We start from the raw sequence: 27,077 nt of genomic DNA on the forward strand, positions 1-27,077 counted from the left end.
ATTCTGATCTGATCTGTTCTCCTGGGAAATCTGTAAGCAGATGCTGCTCTTGACATGAACAAAAAAATGGCAATACAAAATAAAAAAATCAGAGCTGCATTAAAATATGCAGAATAAGTTGGGCAATCCTTCACTAGTTATGTTTTCTAATATTGCTATTGTAAAAAACAGCTTGTGTCCTTACTACAAAAGCTGGATCAGAAGAATCAGATGCAACGAATTTCTGAAAATAGTGGATATGTCTTTGCTTGAAGAAGCAAAGGTTTCTTTTTTTGTTTGTTTTCTCACAGTGGATAGGACCTTTTGTCAACAGTCTTATTGCCCACAGATAATTTTAAAGAGAAATAGAGTAACAGCTAAGGTGCAGAAAATTTCGCCATTCTGGCTTCCTTTCCTCAGATCAGGCTTTTAAAATGGATGCTAAATCTGAAAAATATATTCTCTACAGCATAAGCAGATAACTGCCACTCTACAAGATAAAAATGAATCAAAATAATAAAAAGATCCCTTTTCCATTCAACAAGAATCTAAGTTGCGTAATTCTCACTGTAAATGGCCTATTCTCTTCTCAACAGATCCCAATTTCTGTTCTTAAGTCACCACAGGAAATATAGTTCACCAGGAAAGCTGTAGTTAGATTTCCAGTCAAAAAATAAAACTCCTTTTACCATAGCATCTAAACAATGGTAGAAATGTTTTCTGACAACGTGAGACAACCAGTTCTACCTGCTTCTTAATGCAAAGAAGAGCAAGCTTGTTTATTCTGTATTACCCTAATGTCCCATAATGGACACCAGAAGAAAGTCTTCCCAGGTCTGGCAGCCCTCACAGGAAAGTTAGTGCAAGCTCTTAATTTATTCATCTCAAAATCACGCTGATCATCACACCTCCCTTCCCAAGAAGTAATTAAAAAAAACCTGCTAGACGAAAGCAAACAGAAAGGAAAAGCCAAGACTCCATCTTTATCAGTGTTAGACTTCTAACAGATTGTAGCCTTGGCTGTCAAAACCAAATTTCTAGGCACTTTCTCTTCTCAACCTGTTCCTGTTTCTTCTTTTTTTTGAACTGGTGCCAAATTGTGATGCTTGAGTTGCTTTTAACGTTTTGTTTGCCAGATGTTTAGAAGTGAAAGTTCAAGAGCTGTAAAGGGAAGTTTCATGCTTCTCCCATCCAAATTAAGGGTAACTTTTCTGTTAGTTTTCTGAATTGGACAATGCTGACATAGAAAATGTGATAGGGACCTGGGACATTCTTTATTATTCTCTTTAGTCTCCAATTCCCAGCTCCTCCCCTCCTTCCTAACCCAAATCCATGTCCCAAAAACTTTCAAAGTTGCATGAAGATACTTTGTCCCAGAGATTTGCCTGGTTTGGGGGATCATGGACCTGGATAGACCCTGGCCTCAGCACTTCAGTTTAGTTATGGAAGTGCATCCTATGTGAGGTCACTGCTTATGCTACAACAATGTAAGGTCTCCCTTTTTACATGTTCAGACAATGTCTTCTTCCATGTTACATGCCCCAGTGTATATACCTTGAATAACCTAATTTCTGCTGAGCAAAAATAAATTTCAAATTCAATTTACAAATTAAGACATTTCTAAATTATTTTATTCCCCCTATCCCTATTGAACAGAAACCCCATCACACGCATTCTTTGTAAAGTTTTTTGTTCTTAAGACTATCACTGTGGAAATACAGAAAGGAAGATTTCCTTTATAACCTCACTAATTCAGAGGGAAAATAAGCATCAGTGTTTATAAAGGCTGGAACATAAAGCCCAGATATATTGTAGGAATATAAATTGGGCTGTCAGTGAATGAATAATAAACTCCTCTAAATTATGTTTTCCTACAACTTCACCAGCTGACTTAATTTGAAAAATCTGTCTTACAGTCTTTTGCAGGCATGAAGTCATAAACAGGTTCATTTCAGTTCCTCTTAAAGAAGTGAGTCAAAATGAGTAAAAACAGTTTGACTTTGCAATTATTTAGATTACTTATTTTTTAAATATGTTGCAAAACCAGAATCACCTGGATATGCAACTCCCTCTCTTCTTTCACAAGCAATGGCTAGACAGACAGTCATATTTTAAAGAAGACTTGCTTCAATAACCTGAATAGTCGTAGATGCTGTAATATAGCTGGATATAACTTGTGATCACTATTTTTCCTTTCATATGCTGAAGCAGTGTCAGAAAAATGGGGAATGAACAACAGAAAAGCAACAGTAATTTTGTGTTGCCTGGAAAGGTGGCACTGAACAGCCTGAACTATCATTTTCATCAGTTTCATCACAAGTTTCTCCTTGGCTTATTTACTGAGCTGACTATCAAAAATGAATGAAAGAAGAAAAACCCAAAACAACCCATACTCTGATCAAATGAATCAACTAATTTAGATTTGTTTCATAGTAGTACTAGAAGTAGGTTTTTCGTCTTTTTATTTAATGTTCATAGTACTTACCCAAGATGTGGCAGACACAAGTTCAAATCCTTCCTTTAGCAAATGGATTTGTCTCCATCTCTTCCAGAAAATAAAATCACCACCAAACTGCAGAGTTTCAGAGGGGAAAGAGAAGAGGAATAGTGCTTTCTGTCTCTTTCTTATTTGCAGTGCACTTTGTTTTTTTTACAAAACCCTACAAATTAGGTTTCCTTTGTCTCAGGCAAACACCTTAATCTCATAAGATCAAGAAAAAATTCTCTGAGTGCCCTGTAACCAGGTGCATATTACAAACTTGGGATAACTAAGAAATTATTAGAAAACAGTAAATAGACAGTGAGTAGACACTTTCTTCCCCCCACCTGACTTAGATTAGTAATTTTGGGTTTAGGACATTTTTCTCTATAGTCTAAAATACAGTTTCATGTTCTGTCAGCAGTACAAGTAGGTGAATTCTTTCTGTGTCACAAATTAACTCCCTGGTCCCTTCCCATTCCCCACAGTTGGGTGAAATACCCCTCCACACAGGACTGTGAGACAGTCTTGTTTTCCTCATGCTTCAGAATGGTGCTTGGAAAATGTGTCACTTTGTTTACTGAAGCAAATATTTTCCCTTTTTCAGCCCAAAAACAAAACCAAAAAAAACATGGAAAAAAGGATTGGCGATAAATCCAAGCCATGCTAAGTGCTGATCTGCACACGCAGTCCGTAGCAGGACCTGAGCTGTTTCCCTGTGTAAGCAGCTTGGTTCATGAGTGCTGGCAGCAGTTTCATACCTGGTGCTTTGACTGCAGTGACTTCCACCCTTTCAGGGTGTAGGCTGTGCTTCACAAGCAGCAGTGGTTACCTCAGGTAACCCTTGTGTACAATAAAGCACAGGCTTTTCTGTAACCAGCCACTTCAAAGCAAATCAAGGCTTCAGCAAGCCTTTAAGATGGGTACGTGCACTTAAAATTTATAATTGTGTTTAATGCTACTTAATGCCATAATAGCATAATTAGAGATTATGACAATAAGTCAAATTAACATAAGCATGATTTAAATTGTTTAGGTTCACTTGCATTATAATGCTTCAGCAACCATAAATAGATTAGGAAGAACTTTTATTATTATTATTATTTTGAAGCAACTTCTCCTGAAAAGTGCCAGGATTTAGTTACTGCAGAATATGCTAAGTTTATACCTGCCAAATGCCCAGTAGAAAGGGAGATAATTCCAGAAACACAAGGAAATTTCCAAATTGAATACATACTAGAAACATACTTTCAGATTGCATACAGGATTCCTACATGACTATCTTAACCAGTATGGCACATAAATGGGGATTCTTTTCCATTTTGGAATGTGCAAGCATTTGCTTAAGTTGCTGTGGTAACTATTATTTTGAGCACAAAATAATCTCCCTAACAAAGTACACATGCCAAGGGAAGAGTGAAACCACAGAGATCACTACTACTTACCATAGGCTTGGTCTTATGTTGAGGTATCATTTTTTGAGACATTAGCAAAGACTTTCTATAAAATGTCATTGTCATATATTTTTTAACATTCTTGAATTATGCCATTCAGAATCCCCCTTCCTACCCCAATAAAATTGAGTTCAGGTCCTAAAGTGAAGTCATTAGAATGGTTCCATAATAGTGAGACTACAGTGGTCATAGTCACTCATCAATGAAACACAATAAACCAGAAAATCTTATAAAAACGAATCAGTTATGAATTTCCTGGGAAGGTCATAAGAAGGATAAGAAAAGATTCCTAGAGCCAACAGTGATCCTTGATCAAATAGCTTAGGAACCACCCATTACATAGATTAAAAAGTAAGACATCCATTTTTGAGTTTTGAGACATATGAAAGTATTCTGAGAGTCTGTTTCATGACCTAAACCCTTAAATAATGGAGGAAGATGATCAGCTCATGTTTGTTTTCAGAAAGACAACATATTATTTATTTATGAAGTATAGATAACTCTCATGCACCCTTTGCATAGGCAAAAATCACACCAGGAGAGATCAAAAAGGAGGGTGGGGACATAACAGTGGAGGAAGAAAGAAGTCCAACTGCTGAAAACTGGGAATGGACTGAGAAGACAGACAGGAAAGTCTGGGAGCTGTCATGCTCCTCCCATCTGGTCCCATCCATCAGAGAAAGCGGATACATAAAGACATTCACACAACTCAGAGGGGAGAATACCTGAGGTTTAGTGGGCTTTAGGGCCTTAAAGATGGAATTTCTGGTAAATGGTGAAGCACTTGTAGAAAATGCTGCTGCAGAGAGCTCAGCAGAAGACCCTGAGAGAGGTTTGGGTACGGTAGGAATGGAATGACAATACACAAAGGACATAAAGTTTTAGCACTTAAAGAAGTCTACTTATAGATCTCTGCAAATGAATTCATTACTCAGAAAGTGCTTATGAAATCAAGTCTACAGGTATCATTCTTCTTATTTTATAGAGAGGAAGTCAGCAGAGACAAGTTGAGCAATCTCCTCAAAGCCACTGAGCTACTGTCAGAAACAGTGTTATTAATCAGTAATAATAAAAATGTGAGATCCAGGACTTGTTCACCAGAAATTTCTTAAAGATTTGAGGCCAAAAAAGATCTCGACATAAGCAGTTCCAAAGGGGAAGTATAGGAATACTCCAAGGGAAAATAAAAATAACACACACAAAGTGAAGAGCAAATAACTGCCCAGCGAGGATCTTAAATAACACACTTGTTGCAAAATCTATTCTAGTACTTTATCTGAGGGATTGGCAATTTAAAACAACATGAAATGTTGTTTTAAATAATTATTCTGATTTTACAAAGATAATGTGAAAAGGGAAAAAAAAAAAAACAGAGGGGAAGGAAGCTGAAAAGTGGACTAGCTGAGCAGCAAAGAGAAACAGTATTGCCTGGCTTGTGGTTCATCCTTGTGGCTATAGTTTGGAAAAATTCCAGGCACAGAAAAGTCAAAACAGAACAGGTAGGTTGAAACACCAGCAATGCTTAGCAATTCCTTTGTATTTTAACTTCATCCTCACACTCCAAAAGAAAAAAAAATATTACAGGAAAAAAAGGAACTGAATTATGATTTGATTAAAAAGAATGTAAACAGTAATTTGAAAACAAAAGGCGATGCAATTTGTTGCGTAGTCACACAACATTCCTCTTGGATTTGAAATGCACCAGCGGCAGTTCCACCCCTTCTGAAGGTACAGCCTGACGTCTCACAGTTGAGCCTGAGCAGCTGCTGGAGCTACAAAGTCTCTTTTTCCTCTCCTGTCAGGATGGGTGTGATACAGCTTCCCAGCTTGTCTAGGATCCTGTGTTTTTCTTTTCACATTATTCTCATTCTGCTTCAACAGACTACTGCAGCACGAGAACTGAAGTTTGTGGTTGTAGTAAGTAGATTTGCTCTCTGTTTTGTTGTGGGGAATACAGGGACAGAATTACATGTCTGTTGAACCAGACAAGGTGTACAGTTTCTTTGCTTGTCTTCAAACTTAGAAATGAGTACTGCTGCCCTTTCGCTTACTGAGTTTAAAGACCTCACCTAAAGAAAGATAAAAATGTCTCTGGTTCTTAGAATTTTAATCTCCTAATCTTCCTAATTATTTCATCTCCTAATCTCCTAATTATTATTTCAAGATTACTGACTTTGTGGTAGATGCATAGTGCAGAGGAATTAAGAGATGCAAAGTCCACATTTACCTATTCTTCCTTAATTTAGATGACACTCCAATGCATAGTGTTAGAGCTGGTGATTATGGACTACCTCTTCTATGCTTGGAAGATGAAGCTTATCATGTTACAGAAGTTACCATACATAAACACACAAAATAAATATTTTCCATTTCACAATAAATGAATTGTCACAGCAGTACACTGAGAAACTAAATAGACAAGTGTTTTTAAGTGGAGATTTGAGAGATATGTTGTATTAACTTCAGTTAGACTGAAAACAGACTGTAATAATTCTTTTGCTGGGCCATTTCCTATTTCAAAGTAGCTAAACACTACTTCAATGTCACTTTTCCAAATACCTTTAGAAAAAAAGACATTAATTCAATGTAATACTTTGGATTACAAAGGTTGAACAATGGTCCTATTCATTCTTTTTTTTAAATAAAAGGTATAATGATAAAGAATAGCTAGTATAAAGGAAGTTTTTCTGTACAAAGTTGAGGAGTTTGGAATGAAGTTTTATGAATAGGCAATTGAAGATCTTCTCCTTCAGCCTTTCCCTATTTGAGACATTATGTGTGCAGAAGTACTGTATCCAAAATATATCTTCTGGCTCCAGAGAGAGTACTCCATGTATAGCCAGATTGGGTGCATTGTGCATGCACAGCTTGGAGGAAGGCCAGAGTGCACAGGAAAAACCAGTTCCTGCTCCTGCTGAGACACCACTCATAGCAGGGACCTGACGCTAATTCCAGTAACATTCTGCATATAGAATGTTGCATGTCCATATTACCACTGGAAAAACATGCATACTTGCATGTTTTTCCAATGGTAACAGGGAGAACTGGATGAAAACAGGTAGACAGCAAGCCTTGGAGCATAAACTCCTTGAAAGGAATGAGATTTTTATTGAATTACTGTTATTGTGTTTTGACAAGCAATGATTTTGCAGAAAGTTACTGGAAATGTTTACCATTTTGGAGAGAGAGGCTTCTTATCCAAAATCATCTGCTTACCATAATTGTGCTTACCATAACCTAACAAAAAATTTAAAAACCCCAAAAATATGCAAAGAAACCAAACAAAACCAAAACCAGAAAACCAACCAACCAAGCAAAAATTTTCTAGGGTAGCTTATCATAATAAACATTAAATAGTAGGTAAATTTCATTTAGGCTGTCTTCCTTTGAATCCTGTTACTTTTGCTTAGGCTGACCAATCACATAAAATGTTACAATAGGTTTAATCTTATCACAATATATATCTCTTGTCTCAAGGCATGGTTTATGTATGCTGTATTGAATTTTGCCTTCTGAAATCACTGATTGAATTTTCACAGAAACAGAATTGCTAGTATAAATATACAGCATAGGAATTGACCCCATCAGTGAATATACCACTGATATAATGGGATATAATGAGGGTATTGCTACAGTCAGGTAAATCTGAAAGGCATCTTTCTGACCATTGTCCAGCTGTCCTGTAAGTTACTATGTTTTCACCTGTGAGTACTACTGCTGTGTGAAAATTATCATAAAGAATTTTTAAAATTTCCTTAGCAGAACTGCACAATATAAAATACATCTGCAGGGATGAAGAAACACAGGTAAATGTTCACTTTTTCTCACTTCTAGAACTGTGCCATGCCTGGGAAGGTGCCTCACTCTCTCCTCACAACTTCCAACAGTGCTGACTCTGTGCATTTTGACTATTGGCCACAAGCCCTGTTCTCTGAAAAGCTCTACTTCAAGCCAATTTGTTAAAATGCTTTTTAAATTTCTTTGCTTACATGTAAACATTAGCTTTTACCACAACTCCTGTGCAATGAATTTAAGATCAAAGGCAGAATTTAAATTTAAAAACACAAACTTTAAATTTAAACAAGAAAATAGGAAATACGTAGGACAATCAGGCACCCAAGTAGAAATGAAGCACTGATTTATTGCCTCTGTTTAAAGAAGTTCTGACCTGAACCTTCTGCCTCCAACACACACACACATTTCACCTGTCATATATACCAAGAGGTGTGGTTTCTGAGGCACTGTGGTTTCATTGTGTTTTTCTTCTTGTAACTCAGGATAGGAAGTGTTGACTGAGCATGTTATCTCTGAACGTGATTTCTCTAATCAAGCCAAGCCATCTGAGACCTTGACTAAACATGCTCAGTATTTCTACACCTGGTTTCCCTGAACTGGCAGGGAAACAGGCATGGTTTCACTTCACTTTTGTTTCTCCCTTCCTACTGCTGGCTTCAAAGTAAGAGATCTTTTTGTTTAACGTTAAGTCCGTCAATGAAAGTGTCTGCAAGAGGCTCACTATCATTCAGAGACAGATACTTCACTGTAATTCATGGCATTTCTAAATGAAGATGTTATACATATGTGTGTGTGTGTGCTACACATGCCATATTCTCGGTGCACCCCCCTCCCCTGCACCAGATTGTCTCCAATATGATTTTTCACCTGACAACAATGGAAACAAATGCTGGCCAAAGTCTGAGTCATGTGACCATTTTCATATGAAGTGATCATGCTCACAAAGTTACCACGAGTGAGTGGATGAACCCAGACACCAAATCAGATTCAAGCTGTATCAGAATGGAATTAAGTAATGGATTTGGTAATTATCCACCTACTGCTCTTGAGAACTGAAATGAAGCACTTCAAAAAGAGTGCCAAAATTAATACACCAAACAGATCTGCTTTGCTCTTCTTGTGTACATTCCCCTTACCATCGCCTCCTTCTTGATTTCTGGGGGCTTTTCACTTTTAATGATGCTTCCTTGCTCCTCTTCTCTCATTCTGCCATGTTCTGTGTCTCCTGAAAGGTCAGGAAGGCAATCAGTAGGCCAGGAGTAATAAATGCTGCAGCACACATATTTTTAAATTAATTTGAATAATCAAGTTGTTTTTAAAAAAGTTGAAATTATGAGTGTTGAGAAACTCATATTGATGAGTAAGATAAGATCTGTAGGGATACACCTTCTTTTCCTATCAGGTGTTCTAATGAAAAACACAGTTTCAAGTTTTAGAAAAAGTCTCCTAAGATGTAGCTGTGAGTGAATGAGTGGTCTTTCAACCACTTAGGTTAAGTGGTTGTTCATCCAGTCATTGTTTCATTTGCAGCTGAAGCAAGGTCATTTTCAGAAGTAGCACAGAGGTTTGAGCACATACAGAAACCAGTTGGCTAGGAAGCTTTGTCCTTCAATTCCTAAAAATGGGGTTCTGCTTTTTTAAGTGTTTGCTACCTTCTTGCTACTTCCAGCTTAGTGTTCATATCCTATTTATGTGACACTGCACAATGAAGGTGAAGAAATATGAACAAGGAGCTTAATTATTTCCTATTTTGTGTGGACTTAAAGAAAGTGTGCCTCTTTTTAGAAGAGCACATCCCCACTCCTTTAATTTCTTAAGGTTACAAAGAAATAAAATCTTTTTCTTTATATCTCCTGCTCATATATTCAATATCTCTTTTGATCTTGATCTTTTTGCATACTAACCTCTATTCAGATAAAATGCTGCTCTGACTTATTGAAAGCTGTTAGGGGTTGACTGTTGCGACTGTTGTGACAGTGACTGTTGTGACACACTCAGGGTTATGCTGTACATTGAACAAAAAATATCACAAACCAGTATTTAAGATCTAACATGTTGCCAGTAATTTTTCAGTAATAAAAAGGGCATATTTATGGCCAAATGTTGATCTATTGTTAGGTATTGCCTAAAATATACATAAAAATTAGTCATTTAAACATGTCAGTCAGTTTGAGCAATTGTCAATTACCTATAAAAATGCTTTGCTGTGAAGCTGGATAATTTAACAAGAGAGGATGCAGCTATGTTGTGATTGGGAATTTAACCTTCACTCTTGACACAGGTACCAGCTTATCCAGAAAAACTAATAAATCCTACCTGACACCTATGTACATAAGCATTAGGAAATGAGCAGTAGCACAAAAGTCCTTATCACCCATTTTTCTTGCACTCAGCTGAATCAGCCACCAGACAATGTAACTTATTCTCCTGCTCACTACAGGTGCACTGAGAAATTGTTATAAAGAACCAGCAGAGATTCCAAATTATAACAAATGAGATTTAAAGAGGATTAAAAATTGCACAGAAAAGGAAAAAAAAAACCCGAACAACAACCTTGATAATGAGGGTGAAGACCCTCTTCAATTCACTGCAAAATATTCATTTTAGGTTGGCCACATAGTGAAATTAAACTGGCAAAACAAAAAACATAATTAGCAGTCTTCTACATGTTCTAATGGTAACTTATACTCTAGCAAACTTTGTTGCCTATTGTAGAAACAAACAGAGGGAGAAATCCAATTATATTTGCCTTTAATGGACAGTATTTTCCATCTCTGAAGTACCTGCTCTAGCACAGGTTTGTGTCCATTACTAGAGAAGGCTGATGGAAAGGGTGTGTGTTGTAATTAAAACATTAAGTCACACCACTGGTGTTTACTTTGAAAAATATAAACGTGAAACACCTCCCATTGGGAGTGGCAAACTAACTAGTGTGATCAACCGTCTCTGATGTCTGGGCAAGAATGATGTGGCTTAATGAGGCAATGGAGAGTATTAATTATAAACAAGTTATGTACCACTGAGGTATTAGGGCACAAATGTCATTTTATTAACAAATATACCATGCTGGTACATTGTCATTTTATCGTGCTAAGTCAGGAATGAAGTTGGTGATGGGAACATTGATAAGCAAAGGCAATTTTTCCAACAATTTGGGTCAGCATCCTGGAAGGTTGTCTGGAGCCCTGGGAATTTCTATTTCAGCATTTTGTTTCATGTGAAACTTCCGTGGATTTAATTTTTTTAAGCCCATGCAGCATATGCTTAGAGGGGATAATTTAGTTTTACAGAATCATTTAATCTAGGGCTGTAATTTCCTTTGTATGTGGGAATAAAAATACAAAAAGGTTAATTTAATTTTTCTGATTAAAAATCATATGATTGAATGCATCACACTAATACTCATCATGCTGGACTGTTCAGGATAGTAAAGCAACCAACTCCTTTGCTCTCACTGAATTTGATAGAAATAAAATCCTAAAGACTTTAAAAATATTTTTATATATGCATGTAAAAGTACTAATAAAGTATTAATTAAGCCAACAATGTAAATGTTTATACTCTTATCTTTATATTTTAGGATGAGTGAGAAACTGAGCATAAGATCCATGTGTACATAGAATTACTTTTAAAGATACTGCTATGAAAAAAAGGTTACAAAAAAATTTCAAGTGTCTATGACAAAGTAATTAAATACTAATCTAAGCACATCAGTAACTGGCTTAATTTTCAGAAGAATTGAGTTTCCAAAATGCAGTCATATTTCCTGTCTAGATGCCTAGCTGTGAACACAGTCCCACTATTAACATCTTGGGTGATTAATGTTCCAGAAAGAAAAATCATCAGGCTTATGCCCACTTAATTCTAATATAATTATACATAATCTTGATTTTAAAGAATATATTCACATCCTACTTGACCAGGTTTCTGTAGACTCTCCGACATTTTCATTTGAAAAATGACACTGAAAGTATAATATATACTTCACTTCTAGTTAGATAAGAAAGGAGTGTTAACAGTAATGAACTCAGGGGGTTTTTATTGCTTACATTGTCAGCTTTTCCGACACGGTGACCGAACACCAATTGTGAACTTTCCAACTGATCTACACAAAGAAAGCGAATGGCCCCAGGGATTTGGACAGCTCACCAAGGTATGTTGACTTTCTTAGAAGAACTTTAAAATGCTATTAAAAGAGGAAGTGGGAAGATATTTTTTGTATGTGTCTCAAAAGTATTAGCAAAAATCCCAGGTTCTGCTAGCTGCTATTAGCAAATACCAATACCAGTAATTCATAAACATTTTTGCAATATTATTCATTTAGTTATTATTAAATTGAAATCTTGTTCATCATAGCTTTATAATTACCTAAAAGTAACAACTTCTTGATAGTGTGTCTGCATTCAAACAAATGGCAAGTTTAAACACTGTACTGTTAACATTGATGAAGTTCTAATGACCATTAAGCACTGAGCCCTGTGAAAGGGTAAAGACACAACACCTGCCCACCAAGTCAAGTGACAAGTCCACATCTCATCATTGGACTGACAACCACCAATTCACAAAACAAGAGAAGACTTGCAGGTGAAGGTTGCTTCTGGGGACATTGTGTCTTCCAACAAGGCCACTTGCAGTCCAGAGCTTCACTAGGATTCACTGAACCTACTTGCTGCTCTGGCATTTTAACATCAAGCCTTAGCTCTTTGACTATTTGACATATGAAGCTCTGGAGCAAAACAAAGTCAATGCTTTTCCTAATAACATTTTGTCATGGTGCAGAAGTATGAAACAGAGACAGTTCAGTATTTAATGTTTGAAGGGCGTTTGAAAGATCTGTAAAATTCACACACTGAAACAATGCATTACTATCTTATTACTAGCTTATGTACTAAGATGTTCCTACTTTGGCACTGATTTTTTCAGAGCTTTTTTCTATTTTGTTATCTTTTTAGAAACAGTAGTAGGAATATACTTCTCTGACAGGTAGAAGTTTAAAAGTTCAGCTCAGGCTTTAGAAATAAATAACAGAAAAGACAGTGTGCAACCTAAGACAACTGCAGGCACACCAAAGCAAAGACAGAAGAATGCTACTTAAGGCAAGAAATATAAGCCACAAATGTATAAGGCTGGATAAATAACAGAGCAATGACAATGATAAATATTAGGCTGCCAATCATCCTCTCTCAGCTGTCACTAAATGACATACATTGTAAAGGACAATGTTGATCGGTGTCTACAGATCTACAGCACTGCAGAAATAGTATTTGTACAGAGTCAGGGGCATTGCCTTTCTGTAGCAAACATTGCAATCTTAGCACTTCAGAACACATAACTTCTTCATAGATAAAGTGAACATTTCTATTAAAAATTCTAGATCACCTGCAATGTACACAGTTGTTCTGATTTTGGCTGAGAGAGAGCTGGTACAGGGCTCTGTTTTGTGCTGAAAACAGTGCTGATAACACAGGGATGTTATCAGCAGTAATGCTTTTGTTACTGCTAAGCAGGGTTTACACAGATTCAAGGGCTTTTCTGCTTCTTGAACCACCCTGGGTTTGTCTGGGGGTGCACAAGAAGTAGGGAGGGGACACAGCTGGGACAGCAGGTCTCCACTGAGCAAAGAGATATACTGCACCATATGATGCCATGCTTAGCTTATAAAACTGGGTGGAGAAAGAGGAAGGGGCAGACATTCAAGCTTGATGTTGTTTGTTTTCTCAAGCAACTGGGATGGAGCTCTGCTTGCCTGGAGGCTTAACTCCTTCCTGTCCATGGGAAGTGGTGAATAAATTCCTTGTTCTGCTTTGCTGGCATGTGTGGCTTTTGCTTTTCATATCAAACCATCTTCAAACCCTGGAATTTTCCCACTTTTACTCTTCTGATCCTCTCCCCAATTACAGCAGGGGTGAGTGAGAGAGCAGTTGTGTGGCATTCAGTTGCTAGCTGAGGTCAAACCACAATAACAGTATATCATACAAAACAGTTAATGATCACTTAAAAGCTGATTGCTGAAGACAAAAAAAAAGAAAAAGACACTTTTATACTAAAAGTCTCTAGTCACCTTAATCTAGTAGTCACCCATATGCTTGCCTTACAGACTGGAATGCAGCAGCTATTTGAACTTGGACAATATATGAGGAAACGATATTCCAGCTTCTTGAACAGCACATACAACCGGCAAGAGGTATAGAGCAGATCTGTCTGCAGCGCATTTCTCTGGCATAGCAGAACTATGGACTTAAAAAAGCACATTATCATACTCATTTCATAATGGAGAAATTCAGGTAATAGAAGAACATTTTTGAAAGACAGACTTATGTCAAAGTAAACACAGAGTAAAGTCTATTTTTCAGCTCTTACATTCTGTTTGGGTCTTTCACAATCTAATTTTCCCAAACTGAACAGCTCCATGATGAATGAGTTGGGAATTTGTACAGTGACCATTATTGTTTTAGTCTGTTGAAAGATAAATACCTATCATGTGATGGGCCATGCTTACATACTTCCTCCGGTAACAGCTCTTTGGATGTGCTTACCATACACTACAGATCCATTGTGAGGAAGACACCTCTAACATTTTGGTCTGTTTAGGAGGCATGCATTATAGGAAGGTATGAAAGACCTTTGCTATGCTTCCAAGAGAAGTTTATATTTTTGAATGCTTTAACATTCCTGATCACTGATAGACTATAGAAAGGGTCTAGGTGGGAAAAGACCTTTATAAATTTCAAGTCCAATTGTTAACCTGTCCACCATGAAATCATATATATCAATGTTAAGATAGAGAAAAATAAGATAGAGAACATCCTTCTTTGAAATCAAGTTTTCCTATTCTTTCAGTTCAGTCTGGAGGTTAGATTCCAAATTAAAAGATGCCTTGAAAATTCCATTTGTGAAACTGAAGTAGGGCCCTGGAAAGCTGAGTTACAGTTTCACTGTTTTGACTTTATGCAAAAATATAACACTAAAAACAAGAAGTCAGTATTGACAAGTTGGGTAAAATTTCCCTAATACTTTATAGTTTCCATTTTATCTTTAATTCTTTGCCATTCTATTTTCAGTTTTACATCCAAAGTACAGATTATGATCGCACCATTATGAGTGCCCAGTCATATCTTTCTGGCCTCTTTCCACCAACTAGCAGCCAAATTTGGAACCCTGAGCTTCTCTGGCAACCCATTCCAGTCCACATTTTTCAAAAAACAGCAGAGCAGGTGAGTACTGGCTAGAAGCATTCTATAAAGTCTTAATCTCTCACAGAAGCAAAAGAACAGAAAAAAAGGAAAATGGCTAAAGAGCATTTTTAAGCTTTTTTAGTTCAATATAATAGAAAATATCAAATACAGCTACTGGCTGACAAGTATGTCATAGGTCAACTGTAACAGCTTCATGAAAATCCTCCTTCCATAGTTGCAGAACACCTGAATTACCACACACACTACCTGAGGTTCCGCTGAGGTTATTTCTCCTGACCAGAACACTTTTGGACAGTATTCTAGGGAAGTTGCCCTAAATATTTACAGGAAACAAGTGCTTTTCTAAACACCACTCAACTAGGCAGATCTTGTCTCTTTGGTAAGTTTTTTCCATAGTTTATTCAAGGAATGGAATTTCCACCAGCCACTGTAATGATCTCAAAATTATTACCTTCCTATTCTGGTGGCATTTAGGCATTCTAATTACAGACAAGGACTATTTTATGCTTAGTGCTATAGAAACATTTAATGAAACCCTAGCACTTCTCTTGCAGATCATAAGAGTAGACCTACCTGAGTCATAGGTCCTGTAGAAGTTTTACTTCATGTAGCTCACTCTGTCTGACTCAGGTTTAGATTTTAATTTCAGTTGCTCTTGTGACAAGGACTGTGTAAGGAACAGTGTGGCCAACAAGGATAAAAAGCTTGTGAGTGTAATAGCAGAAAGCCTCATTTACTTCTGGCTTTGAGGACTTTGAGAAGCTGACTATAAGGAAAGTTGTACAAAAAGCTTGTGAGTGTAATAGCAGAAAGCCTCATTTACTTCTGGCTTTGAGGACTTGGAGAAGCTGACTTTAAGGAAAGTTGTACAAACCCCCTATTACAAAACTGCCCATCACCAATATCAGACTATGGACTCACTCATTAGGGGGCTGCCACACCTCTCTCCCTTTGATGTTGCTCCATTCTTAGAGACCACGTTTGAAAACAGGTACAGGGAGAAAGGGTTCCCAAAAACTGGATTAGGCAAGTGTGATTCAGCCAGAAACTTAACCCTGTTCCTGAACAGAAAAGAACACTGTCATTGTTATTTAAATAACAGAGGAAGTCCTTTCACCAGAAGACAAGAAAAACTTCAGGGTGGTTAGAGTTTGGCCTTATTATATACCTCAAAGCCCTTAGGGGAGTCACAGTGCAATGAAACAACCTGTTTGAGGAAGGCAAGCTCATTTGTAGGAGTCTCTAGTGCCTCATCGCTTCTGTGGCTTCTTCAGGAGTGAGTATTGATGCTTCCATCAAACACACCTCTGCAGCAGCACAAAATGCCTTTTATAATGCAAACCACCTGGAAAAAAAACATTGCTCCCTTGTTAAACCAAGCAGACGTTTGAAGGTATGTTTAAGCCCCAAGCAACACAAAGTGGGAAACTGAAGCCACGTACAGTCCTGTAAAAAAACCATAATCACAGTTTATTTTTAAGTCACTGAGATCTATCAAGACTTGACAGGCAACAGTACTGAGTACTGCTTAATGAAGCCAAAGGGAGTGGCTTAATTAATAACACCTAGAGAGGGATAATTAAGACATACAGCAAGAGAAACATTTCTTATTGTGTAATTAAACAACATTCCCCAGTCTCATATTGCAACTTTGAGCTTTCATCCTCAGTGTGCTACTGTTACAGAAAAATTGCACCCTTGGAAACCTATCCAAGTGAAAGTGGGCTAGGGTCAGTTGGTGGCTGCTGCCAATGTCCCACTGGAAATATGCTGGAAGTGCAGTCTGTAAATGTTACAGGATAATACTAGTGCTGGGTCAAAAATACTCTAGTGATGAGGCATAAAGTGCTGAACCAGCACAAGATTGTTTTGTTCACCATGGCTTTTTGCTGACATTTTATGCTGTATCAGGGATCATTTGTCTTTGTGCAACTGATATAAACCATATTTGCCACAGCTCAGAGTTTGAAGGATGCATGTATTTACATGCTGTTCAGATCAAATATGTATTATCATGTGAACTTGTAAAGCACACACTTGGAATAATTAAATGTGAACCATTTCCCTAAAGAAGAACAGAGCCCTTAGGCCCTTAGCTTTTTGATATTTCAGGAGAACAATCTGTCACTCTTGTTTCAAGGTCTGTCTATTAAGTGGTACTTAAAATGCTTACCATAATCCCCTGGTTATCTCCAAAGACGTGACAGCTGGATGTGTAGATGGAGAAGCAGTTCAGGTTCCAGTACCACGTGGAGTTAAGTTACATCTGGGGGAATGCAGAAAATGAGAAAAAAAATTGTAGCTTTTTAAAATTCCTGATCATGGACCCTGACCCATTTCTCAAAGCAACCCCTTGACAGACACATGCCATTTCTTTCTGCCAAAATCAGTTAAATTGAGGGAAATCAAGCTATCACAGAAACAAGTAGCCATTGAAGAGTCAAGTTACCCCAGTCTACTCACTATGTTAACTGAATTCATTTTTAAGATACCCAAACAAACAATTATTGAGTAGGTCTAGCACAACTGTAAATCTGTCTAAAAGTATTACACTATTAATCTCAGCAACAGAAAAAACAGAGGGGTATCGATAATTTTAGAACTATTCTAAGTTTTCCTTTTCATGTTTCAGAGGCTGAACTTCCCTCTGCCCAACTGTCCTCGTTTTGATGAGCTTCAGCATGAAACACAAACATCTAAAGAATTTCAAAGTAGAATACAACCATACATGGTAAGAGGAAAAAAACGCCAAACAAACAAAAATCCAAACAAAACCAGGATGTGAGAAAAAGGAAGGTAACTAAGTTGTAGAAGTTATGGAATTGCATCCTTTTCTTTTGCTAAAATGCAAAAACAAATTGAAAAAAATTAAACCCCTGTTTAGGTTACATCACCATTGGGTCAGAGATGACACAGAGTCAGGTCAGAAGGCAAAGTGGCAAAAGCCCTGATTTTACTGAAACTGCATCTTTTATACACTGGTCTGATACAGGTGGACCTGATTGTCATTTAATCAATACATTTCACATGACTGGCTAATTAACAAGACACCCATTTGTAAACAACCTTATGGGTAAAACAGCTTATTACAAAACACCAAGTGAAGATTGTTTAGAATTCTTTCTCTCCAGCTCCCTAAAGTTTCCCAGACCGATTCATGGGAAAGCTTATCTAGCTTTCTCCCTCTCTGACCAGACTATTGCATCCACAAGGTTAGATATTACAGAAAGGTTCTTTACCCAGAGAGTGGTCAGGCACTGAACCACTCAGTTCAATCAGGCTCCCCAGGGAAGTGATCACAGCACCAGCCTGACAGAGTTCAAGAAGCATTTGAACAATGATCTCAGGCACATGGAGCGATTCTTAGGAATGTCACGTGCAGGGCTAGGAGCTGGACTCAATGATCCTTATGGGTCCTTTCAAACCCAGCTTATTCTTTAATTCTGTGAAAATTCTGTGAAAGGGTTGGGTGTTAGTGAATCTATCTGCATGTATGTTCCAGGTGTATTGAGCATTTGTGGTATACTCTTCACTTTTTCCCCACAGGATTTTTTGCAAACAATGGCGGTTAACACAGGGCTTGAACTAAATCACCTTAAAATACTGGACAATTTCCAGCTGTGGAATACATATGACACTCTCCATTGTGAGGTAATAATAAATCAATAGATGCTGGGGAGGAATATAACTCCAGCTTTGGGTTTCAATTAAACCATGGCAATATGTTTTCACAGGAATGAGTTGTATTGTCTCCTACATTTGGGTTTTTTGGTTTTTGTTGTTTTTTTTCAATTTGAATCTAAGTTATATTTTAGTGCTTTGGTAAAAGATATCTGAAAAACAGGATCTACAGCTTGGGAGACTGTAATTTCCATTTCATGTCTTAAGAACCTTTACCATTCCCATTATTCCCTTTTTTCCCTTCCCAATAGGCTGCTATAAAATTATTCAGCATGATAGCTATAATAGATTTGTGATTTTTAACAGAGAAATGAAACTATTAGCTTTCAACTATTAAAAGGTAAACATCAAAAATACTTATGATTTTGAACACGAGAGATCATGAAAGATCTATCAGTTAAAAATTTTTGAGACAGTGATTGCTATCAGTTAAAAAATGCCCAAGCTGACCCCAAGCATGGGATAATTCCATTTGGCCCCAGTCACTACCAGTAGGGCATGAAGGATTTTGAACATATCCTCTACAAATTGAGGTAATTAAACATGATAAGACACCATCACTGTTACATGACTGAAGAGTGACATTTGTCTCTAGTTGCACAGTGATACAACTGGTATGTGGACAACTGTATGGAAAGGCAGAAAAAAATAGACATTTATAACCTGAAGACTAGAGAAAGAAAGAGAAGAAGACATATGTCTTCAATATTTCCCACCAAAAACATGTATCTCTATAGCAAGAACACATTATACCTATATGGAATCTCCTTCATTTAGATGCTTCTGCTCTGCCCATTCACTCACTTCAGGCCAATCCCCATTCCCACAAAATTTGTTTCAGGGCATGTTCTGGAGTAAAACCATACTGTACAGAGAATTGCAGGACAGCCTCAGAAAGTCTAAACTAAGTAGTGTGAGGGTAGATGATAGGATGATGGAAACCAGTGAATTATAAACATGCCTTTGTTTTCCTTTATCACTAGGATATTCATAATTACACTCTCCCTGTATGGGCCACTAAAGATGTAATCAACAAGATGGAAAAACTGGCAGAATTGGCTTTACTCTCATTATTTGGTGTTTATAAAACAGAAGAGAAATCACGACTACAAGGAGGTAAATCAAAAAATGCATAGCTTTAAGAAAGGAGGAGGTAATGCAACATCTTGTCACTTCACTAATGCAAAATTATTCAAACAAACCCTTGATTTGAAACTATGGACATTGGATGCCATATTAAGTATCCAAATATGTGTTGAACATTGGCACTTGCACGGATAAAATACCACAACAAGGCATAAAAATTAATATCTTCAGGTTTTCCAGATTTTTAAAGGTATTAGAACTTTTTATAAATATTATAGAAAACTAAGGGAATAAATCAGGCCCTCATGGTTATGATCATTACTTACCTTATAGTAGGTTAGATTTAGTTGTTTCTCCAACATTTCTTCTATTTGTTTACTGTTGTTTTTCTCCCTTTGATGTACTGGTTATACATTGTGTCAAAATACTGGCAACATATTTGTAGCTCTCTGAGTGATATAAAGCTGCTCCAAAGCAGCCTGGTCAGAATAGAAGCTGAGAGATTCCAGTTATGTCTATACTGTGAGAACAACAAGAACTGGGAACTACTGCTTAGCTCCAAAATGGGGGCACATAGACTGTGCTGCACATTCCGACACTAGTTCAGGACACAACCCTGGAATTTATCATATGATCCCCAGGTATCCATGAGCAGGAAATCCAAACAATTGAGTTTGAATATTTGCAGGCTGGAACATTTGAGGCTAGGCTTTCTAATGCACCTACTGTGCAGCCTAGATCTAGGTAAAGAAATACTAGCAGATCCATTACCTAGGCATGCACATCACTGGATCAAATATATAGCAATTACTGGCTCCAATCTGCAATAAAGCCTATTAGCTGGCAAATGCCCATATCAAATGGTCAGGACTATTTAATGTTCACTGGCATACCAATTACATCCTCTTTCCTTAGAATGATATAAACTGTGCTTCAGGGAATTTCTGCTACCTTTACCCATTGGTTTTAGAATACCTTTGGGCTGGAGAAGAAGTACAAAAGAGCTTTGGAAAAAGCAAAGAATCAATAACGTGTAACATGTTGGAAGTAAATAGTTAAAATATTTCTTTGGCATGTAGAGAGGAAGAGACCAGCACAGTTGTCATTATTCCAACACTACAAAAAATCAAAAAAAGAATGGAGAGAGCTCAGCATAACAGAACTGGAAGTGTCATTATCACCAGTTCTCAGGATGGTTCTAAATGATTTCCTGTGAATCCTGCTTCTTCACTTGACCTGGATGATGAATCATATATTTCTCCTCTGTAATATCTTCTCTGTAGTTACAAAATTGTATTAAACTGAAAAATGAGTATGAGGCCTGAGTAGATGTCTTATATTTGATATTCACATTATTTTGTCTTTTTGGTTTCCATTCAAGCATTATACCTTCATTTTCCACTTCCTTTTTTTCCATCTTTTTAAGGTGTCCTTGTGAATATTATTTTAAACAGTATTAAACAAGCTGCCAATTCTTCAAAACCAACAAAAATGGAGGTCTACTCTGCAGTGAGTATTTTCATCTTTCATAAATCTTGCTTTGATTTTACCAGTATTTAAGTTAAATGAAAGAATAATACACTACAGTTTAATTCAGCTAAAAAGCTAAACACCAATCAGTACAAGAACAGAGTATAGGCATAGATCCCATCTCAGTTTTAGTTAAACTATATTTTGCAAAAAAACCTATATATATTTTATCCTTCATTATTCCTACAACCCAATGGTGCAGTTTCTATTAGTTGTATCTTTCTTGAAGCGCTCCAAAGATACTGGCACATAGCAGAATTTCAGCTGTGCCTCCAAACCTCTCTTCTGTGGTTCTTTTTTATTACTACTACTATTATTTTATTTATTTTAGAGGGTGAAGAGGGCCACTTTCATCAGGCCAAGATCTACTTAGCTCATCCATTATTCTGTCTCTAACAAGAGCCAAAGGCAGGGATGAATGTGAGAATAAAGACAGCAGAGAGTGATAAAACCTTCCAGCAATCTGTGTCTTAGGGACCTTCCTGATACAGAATTTGTCCCTGTGTTTAGTCTCTCTTGACAGACTGTCTTCCATCAACTTGCCTAATTACTTTTTAAATTCATTTATACCTTTGGAATCTGCAACATCCTGTGACAATGACTTTTGTTTAAAAAGTACTCCTGCTTTTATTTACATTTTGTGGGTCTCTAATGAATTTAGTATTTTCTGTCACTCCTCTTCCATATTTCCTTTTCCAAGACAGAGTCCTACTGTATTTAATCTTTTCTCCTATAGAAACTACTTGATACCTCATATCTTTCTCACTGTCCTTCCTACATGTCTCCAGTACTACCATGTTCTTTTTGAAGAGGAAAGAGCAGTACATCCAGATTATTCACTTCTGCTTTAATACCCTGAGTTCACGTATACTGTTATTTTTGAAATTGATCAGCCTATAAAATTCCAGAACCTGAATATTAATTAAAGCATAGCTGCTAGACTGTAGTATAAATAGGTCTGGCAGATATATAGATAGATATATATACATATGCGCCTAAAGATGCTTGCAAAATTTATGCACCAAAGTGTTTGGACTTCCTGCCTTCAGCTCCTCTTCCTATGATCCCTGCAAAAGCAGGGATAATGGGTAGATGAAGAAACTATATGTGGGTGGGTAACAGATCCCATAAAAATAGAAGCCAAACTGACATTTCGTTGTATGAGTCCAAACAGAAGGAACAATAGAAAAAAAACTCTGAAGTGGAAGAAAGGAGAATAATCTTTGAACACAACTATTTGTCTGGTATACTACCTGAAAAAAAAGTACTTGTACCTTCACTTGAAATGCCCTAGATTATACTACTGTACAGTGCCTTAATCTGACCTTGGAGCAAAAGACACTACTGAAGGAAGGAAGAGATAAAATGGACTGAAAAACTAGATTTATTACTCAAACCACTTCTTGCTTTCCCTCAGTATCTGTCTCCAAAGTCCTGCCAGATGGTGTAAGACACATACTGCAGTAACTCTTTTGAAATGCCTCCTGCTGTCTGTAGTAATCAGTTAACATGTTTTTCCCAATGGTGAATATACTGAACACAGTTTTATGGTCAAATTTACACAGGTTTTCTTTTATCTTGATTTTCACTCCCTCTCTACTCTTGTCTCATAACTCTGGATGAATGCTTGTTGACTTAATTGACTGTAAAGGATGGATTTTTTTTTTCAATAGCATGACACCACTGTTGGGGCCCTCCAGATTGCTCTCAATATTTTCAATGGAAAACTGCCACCATATGCTGCTTGCCAGTTTTTTGAACTCTACCAAGAAAGCAATGGGCAAGTATCTTCTTATTGATGCAAGAAAGAGTGTTCAGAATTTGCTACCCTCTTCCCCAAAACCTTTTTTTCTCTCAAATATTGTGAGAAGATACAATTTTGATTTAAATAGATGCTTCACTAACAGGCCATAGGCACAAAGTCAAATTAAAACTAGGGAAAATTACATTTTCTGGATGTGCATATATGCTTTGGAAGACAGGAAGAAGAGGTAAAACAAGCCTTATGAGAGGGAAGAAAGTGGTAAAATAAATTTCCCTGATTCTCCAGATGATAGCAAGAACATTTCCAAGACAACTCCCACAGTAAGCCAGTTGGCTTAGAAGAGCCCAGTGCTGGTGCCATTCAAGGAGCCTGCAGAAAGACCTTTTCAGCTGTCTGTTGATCTGTGCAGTTAAAGTAACAGCTTTGTTAATTTAAAACTGGGCTTTGCAGATGTCTTTCACAAAGCCTCCACTCTTGGAGAACAGGTTCTAGAGTAGGATGTTAGAGCCTATTTCCAACATGCTGTCTCAAAGTAGGAAACCTTCTATTTAAGAACCTTTTAAAAAAAAACTTTTCAATGTCGTTAATCAGGCAATATAGCATCGAAATGCATTATCGGAACGACACTTCAAAGGATCCTTATCTCCTCACTTTGCCAGGGTGCACCTCTTCTTGTCCACTTGAGAAGTTTGCTGAACTAGTTTCTCCAGTGATTACAGAAAACTGGTCAAAAGAATGTGGGAAGAAAGACAAAATGAAAGGTAGTGTAACAGTTCTGTATTTTCCACATAGGACATGGAGGCAGATATTTTATCAGTGGCTCCGAACTTTGTACCTTTCACACAATCAATAGATTTCCCTTTAAGTGTGGGCCAGATTTACTATGGACAAGGAATGTCAGTAGAAATTAAATTAGCATATTCACAAAAGGAGCTGCCTAAAGGCTGTGGTCAAAACCAGATCACCACTTGTTGAAAATGTCGAAGAGAAGTACGGATGTTGGTGCTATACAAGGGTCCTGTTCATGTTGGATACAGCAGACTTTCTGCAAATGCAAAGCAAAAATGGCTTGCAAATGCATGGTAAGATTTGTGCATCTGTATTTCTGCAGTTGTACTAAGTGCAGCTGATCCATGATCTACTAACAGCTGAGAACTGATAACCTCTTCCTGCCTGAATATTATTTCTGGGAGGGAGGAGAAGAGCAAGGCAATACATGTTACTTCTCAATAGTCCCGTTATTTCCCCTGTACTGCAGATATTCACCATTCTGCTGATCCCTGATGAAACTACTTTTCTTTTTTCATTAACTACACATAGGCCCTCCTGCCCTATGGAAACATGGGAGTAAGATTCACCTATGAACAGAAAGCAATCTATACATTTCTAGGATTGAAATATATGTTCTTATGTTGCATATGCCAGTAAATTTGATCTTACCAGAAATATTTCCATTGTACATATATGTAATTAGACTGTTAGCTTTGCATAGAAAATGGTATACATGCATGTCTTTCATTAACTCCCTTTTCATTTATTTTTTGTTCTTCACAGATGTTTTTATCGGATTTAATGTTGCTGTTTGCTTGTTGTCCATTTTTAACCTTGTGCTGCTCTACCTCCTTTATCATTATGGACGCTGCAGGAGCAGAAACAGCTACCAAGACATTTAAATTGGAGGTAAAAAAGTGGAAGCGAGAGCAGCTAGACATCGAGGAATACTTGAAGTTGCTGATACCCATCAGTTTGCTCTGGTCAAAATAATCTCCAAAGCATATTCAATATACTTGAACAACTGAGGTATCTGTGGCCTAAAATTCTACACATCTGCAGTGAGAAATACTGTAGAAATATGTTATTTCAGGAATTATTGGATGGATGGAACTACTTCAATTTATATCTTTATTCTACTACTACTATTAATCAATCTTATATCAGCCAATGGGGTAAAGGAATGCTATTGCCTATGGCTTTTTTTTATATTGTCTATTACCATTTAGCCCAGTGCTTCTCAACAAGCCTTTCTTCAAAACTGCATTCTGTAATATTTACCTTACTTCCTATAAATGGCTATTTTGCTGATGCACAGGAAAATAGTTGTAGTGAGCAAAAGTTGCAGTACTGTATGAAAAAGACTCATACCAGCATTTGAACACACTATTCCTGCATTTATTAATGCAAATTTATGCATGAGTTTTGACCTTGGTCTTCAGCTAATAAGTCTTCAGCCTGCTCTTTAAAGGAGTTATACCTCTATAGCTCTTACTGAAATTAGTAGAACTGGGATCATCTCTGTCACATATCCAGGTATCAAGCAAGAAGCTTAGTGCAACAGCACCTTGGCCAGTGTCTGTAACTTCAATAATATGGATAAGTAAATATATAAAATCTATTTTTGGTTGCTATACTGTTTTCCTGTTTTTCTGAGCTCCCAGTCATGAATGATCCTTTGCTCTGCATTTTTTTGAGCCACTCTTAGAATAATTCCTCAAGCTATCACTCTCTTCATTATCTTTTCTTTTAAATCACAATAGCTCCTTTAACTCCTTGCTCTGTTCACAATACTATATGTTAGCAAGATGTACACTAAAAGTAAGAAAACAATGATTCTGCTTTTTGTATGTTGCAATTTATTTTGTTTAGATTGTAAGCTTCAAATGTCAGGGAATGTATTTCTGTAACTCTTGAGTGTCACAAATTATATGCATAATAAGCAGTAATATTGCTGTGTAAAATCCTGCTTATTGTTGTATGTTTCAAGACTGAATCAAGACTTTTTCGTCCTGTAGTCCTGCAGAGGATACTGTGAATTACAATACCTTGGAGAAGTCTCTTTAAAAACCAAGACAACCACACAAACAGGTGCCAACAGCAGGGTCAGGCCAACAGGTATAAAGTGCTGAAGCTAATGTGTCCTGCTGAGATTCGGAAAGAGAGAAAGCTGAGAGATGGAGCTGCTTAACTCAGACACAGCATCACAGCAATGTGAATACACTGCTTCTGGGCTGACTTTCACTCACATTCTGTGGGTTGCAATGTGGAGCCCAGGAGCCTCAGTAAGGTATCACTGAGATAGTGATCTAGAGCTCAGCCATCAATATTACAGCTGAAATGTGATATAATTATATATAGTGATATTAAATATCATATATTAAATAGCATAAGTCAGAGTAACATGCTTGTGGGAGTATAGCACTTCCCAAACATTGCATTTCTGGTAATAACTTCAGTGACTGAAGTGTCCACCTTTTGAAAATTATTTCTCACTCAGTAAAAAGCTTTTAGTAGTATCCATGACATTTCCATTTTATCTGTTTTAGGAAATATCATCATCAACGGGTGGATTTGAGTCTTACGTGTTCAGGATTTTTATTGTATAACAGGTTGATGCAAAGCTGTCAAAAAGATGAAAGGCTGTCCCTAAATCAGATGGTTTAGATGTACAAGCTTCAGCTTGTAACCAGTCATTTTTATCCTCATGTAAAAACTTGAAGGAATATCTATATTTCAGTCAAATGTATTAAAGCAGCTCTAGGAAACAAGCCTGAGTTGGCTTGGTTACTATTAGAAGTGTACTCAAGGTAGGGAAAAGTTCAGAACAAACTCAAAAACTCATCCTGGCTCTTGACTGAGCTCTGCATTACCACATCCACAATGCTGCTGGTACCCACTTAAGGATAAATTATGTTTCTTATTAGAGGAAGTCAGATGCTTGACAAATGAAGATGTATCGACTGATAAAGTGCAGTAAGAACCAGTTTTGAAATATTAAAAAATCAGTCAATTGCACTCCTCGAGAAGCAGAATGGGACATATTTTTCCAAGATTGCTTCTTACAAAGAGAAGTTGATTCAGACAGAAATTAAAATGTGAAGTGTCTGAGACATCTTGTATGGTTTATACTGCCCAAGCCTAAGCTGTAACAAAGAATTTCAAAAGATAAGGCAATTCTTATTGAAGCAGGAGCTGTCAGGAAAGAGTTTTATTGTAGGGACACCTTTCTGTTAAGAGATAGTCATACTTGAAAATGCATATGCACTTTTAGAAAGGATCCAGTGAACACAAGTTACAGAGAATGTAATGACACGTTCAGATGGTGTAACTTCAGAATT

General features: G+C 37.1%; 1 protein-coding gene across 1 annotated transcript; it reads left to right on the forward strand.

The window, feature by feature from the left end:
• The first annotated feature begins 5,715 nt into the window (after positions 1–5,715).
• On the forward strand, positions 5,716–24,638 carry LOC118701782 (prostatic acid phosphatase-like). The gene is made up of 11 exons (XM_036406669.1): positions 5,716–5,829; positions 11,765–11,860; positions 13,805–13,891; positions 14,769–14,921; positions 17,536–17,634; positions 18,450–18,554; positions 19,568–19,700; positions 21,097–21,179; positions 22,874–22,980; positions 23,557–23,726; positions 24,520–24,638. The coding sequence occupies exons 1-11, from the start codon at positions 5,716–5,718 to the stop codon at positions 24,636–24,638; spliced, it is 1,266 nt and encodes a 421-aa protein (XP_036262562.1).
• Positions 24,639–27,077: the final 2,439 nt, after the last annotated feature.

This window comes from Molothrus ater, chromosome 1, assembly GCF_012460135.2.
Source record: "Molothrus ater isolate BHLD 08-10-18 breed brown headed cowbird chromosome 1, BPBGC_Mater_1.1, whole genome shotgun sequence".
NCBI classification, from domain to species: domain Eukaryota; kingdom Metazoa; phylum Chordata; class Aves; order Passeriformes; family Icteridae; genus Molothrus; species Molothrus ater.

Coding starts and splice junctions, on each gene's coding strand:
- LOC118701782 (XM_036406669.1), top strand. CDS start 5,716: ATGGGTGTGATACAGCTTCCCAGCTTGTCTAGGATCCTGTGTTTTTCT. Junction 5,830..11,764: donor AACTGAAGTTTGTGGTTGTA/GTAAGTAGATTT, acceptor TTACATTGTCAG/CTTTTCCGACACGGTGACCG. Junction 18,555..19,567: donor ATGACACTCTCCATTGTGAG/GTAATAATAAAT, acceptor CTTTATCACTAG/GATATTCATAATTACACTCT.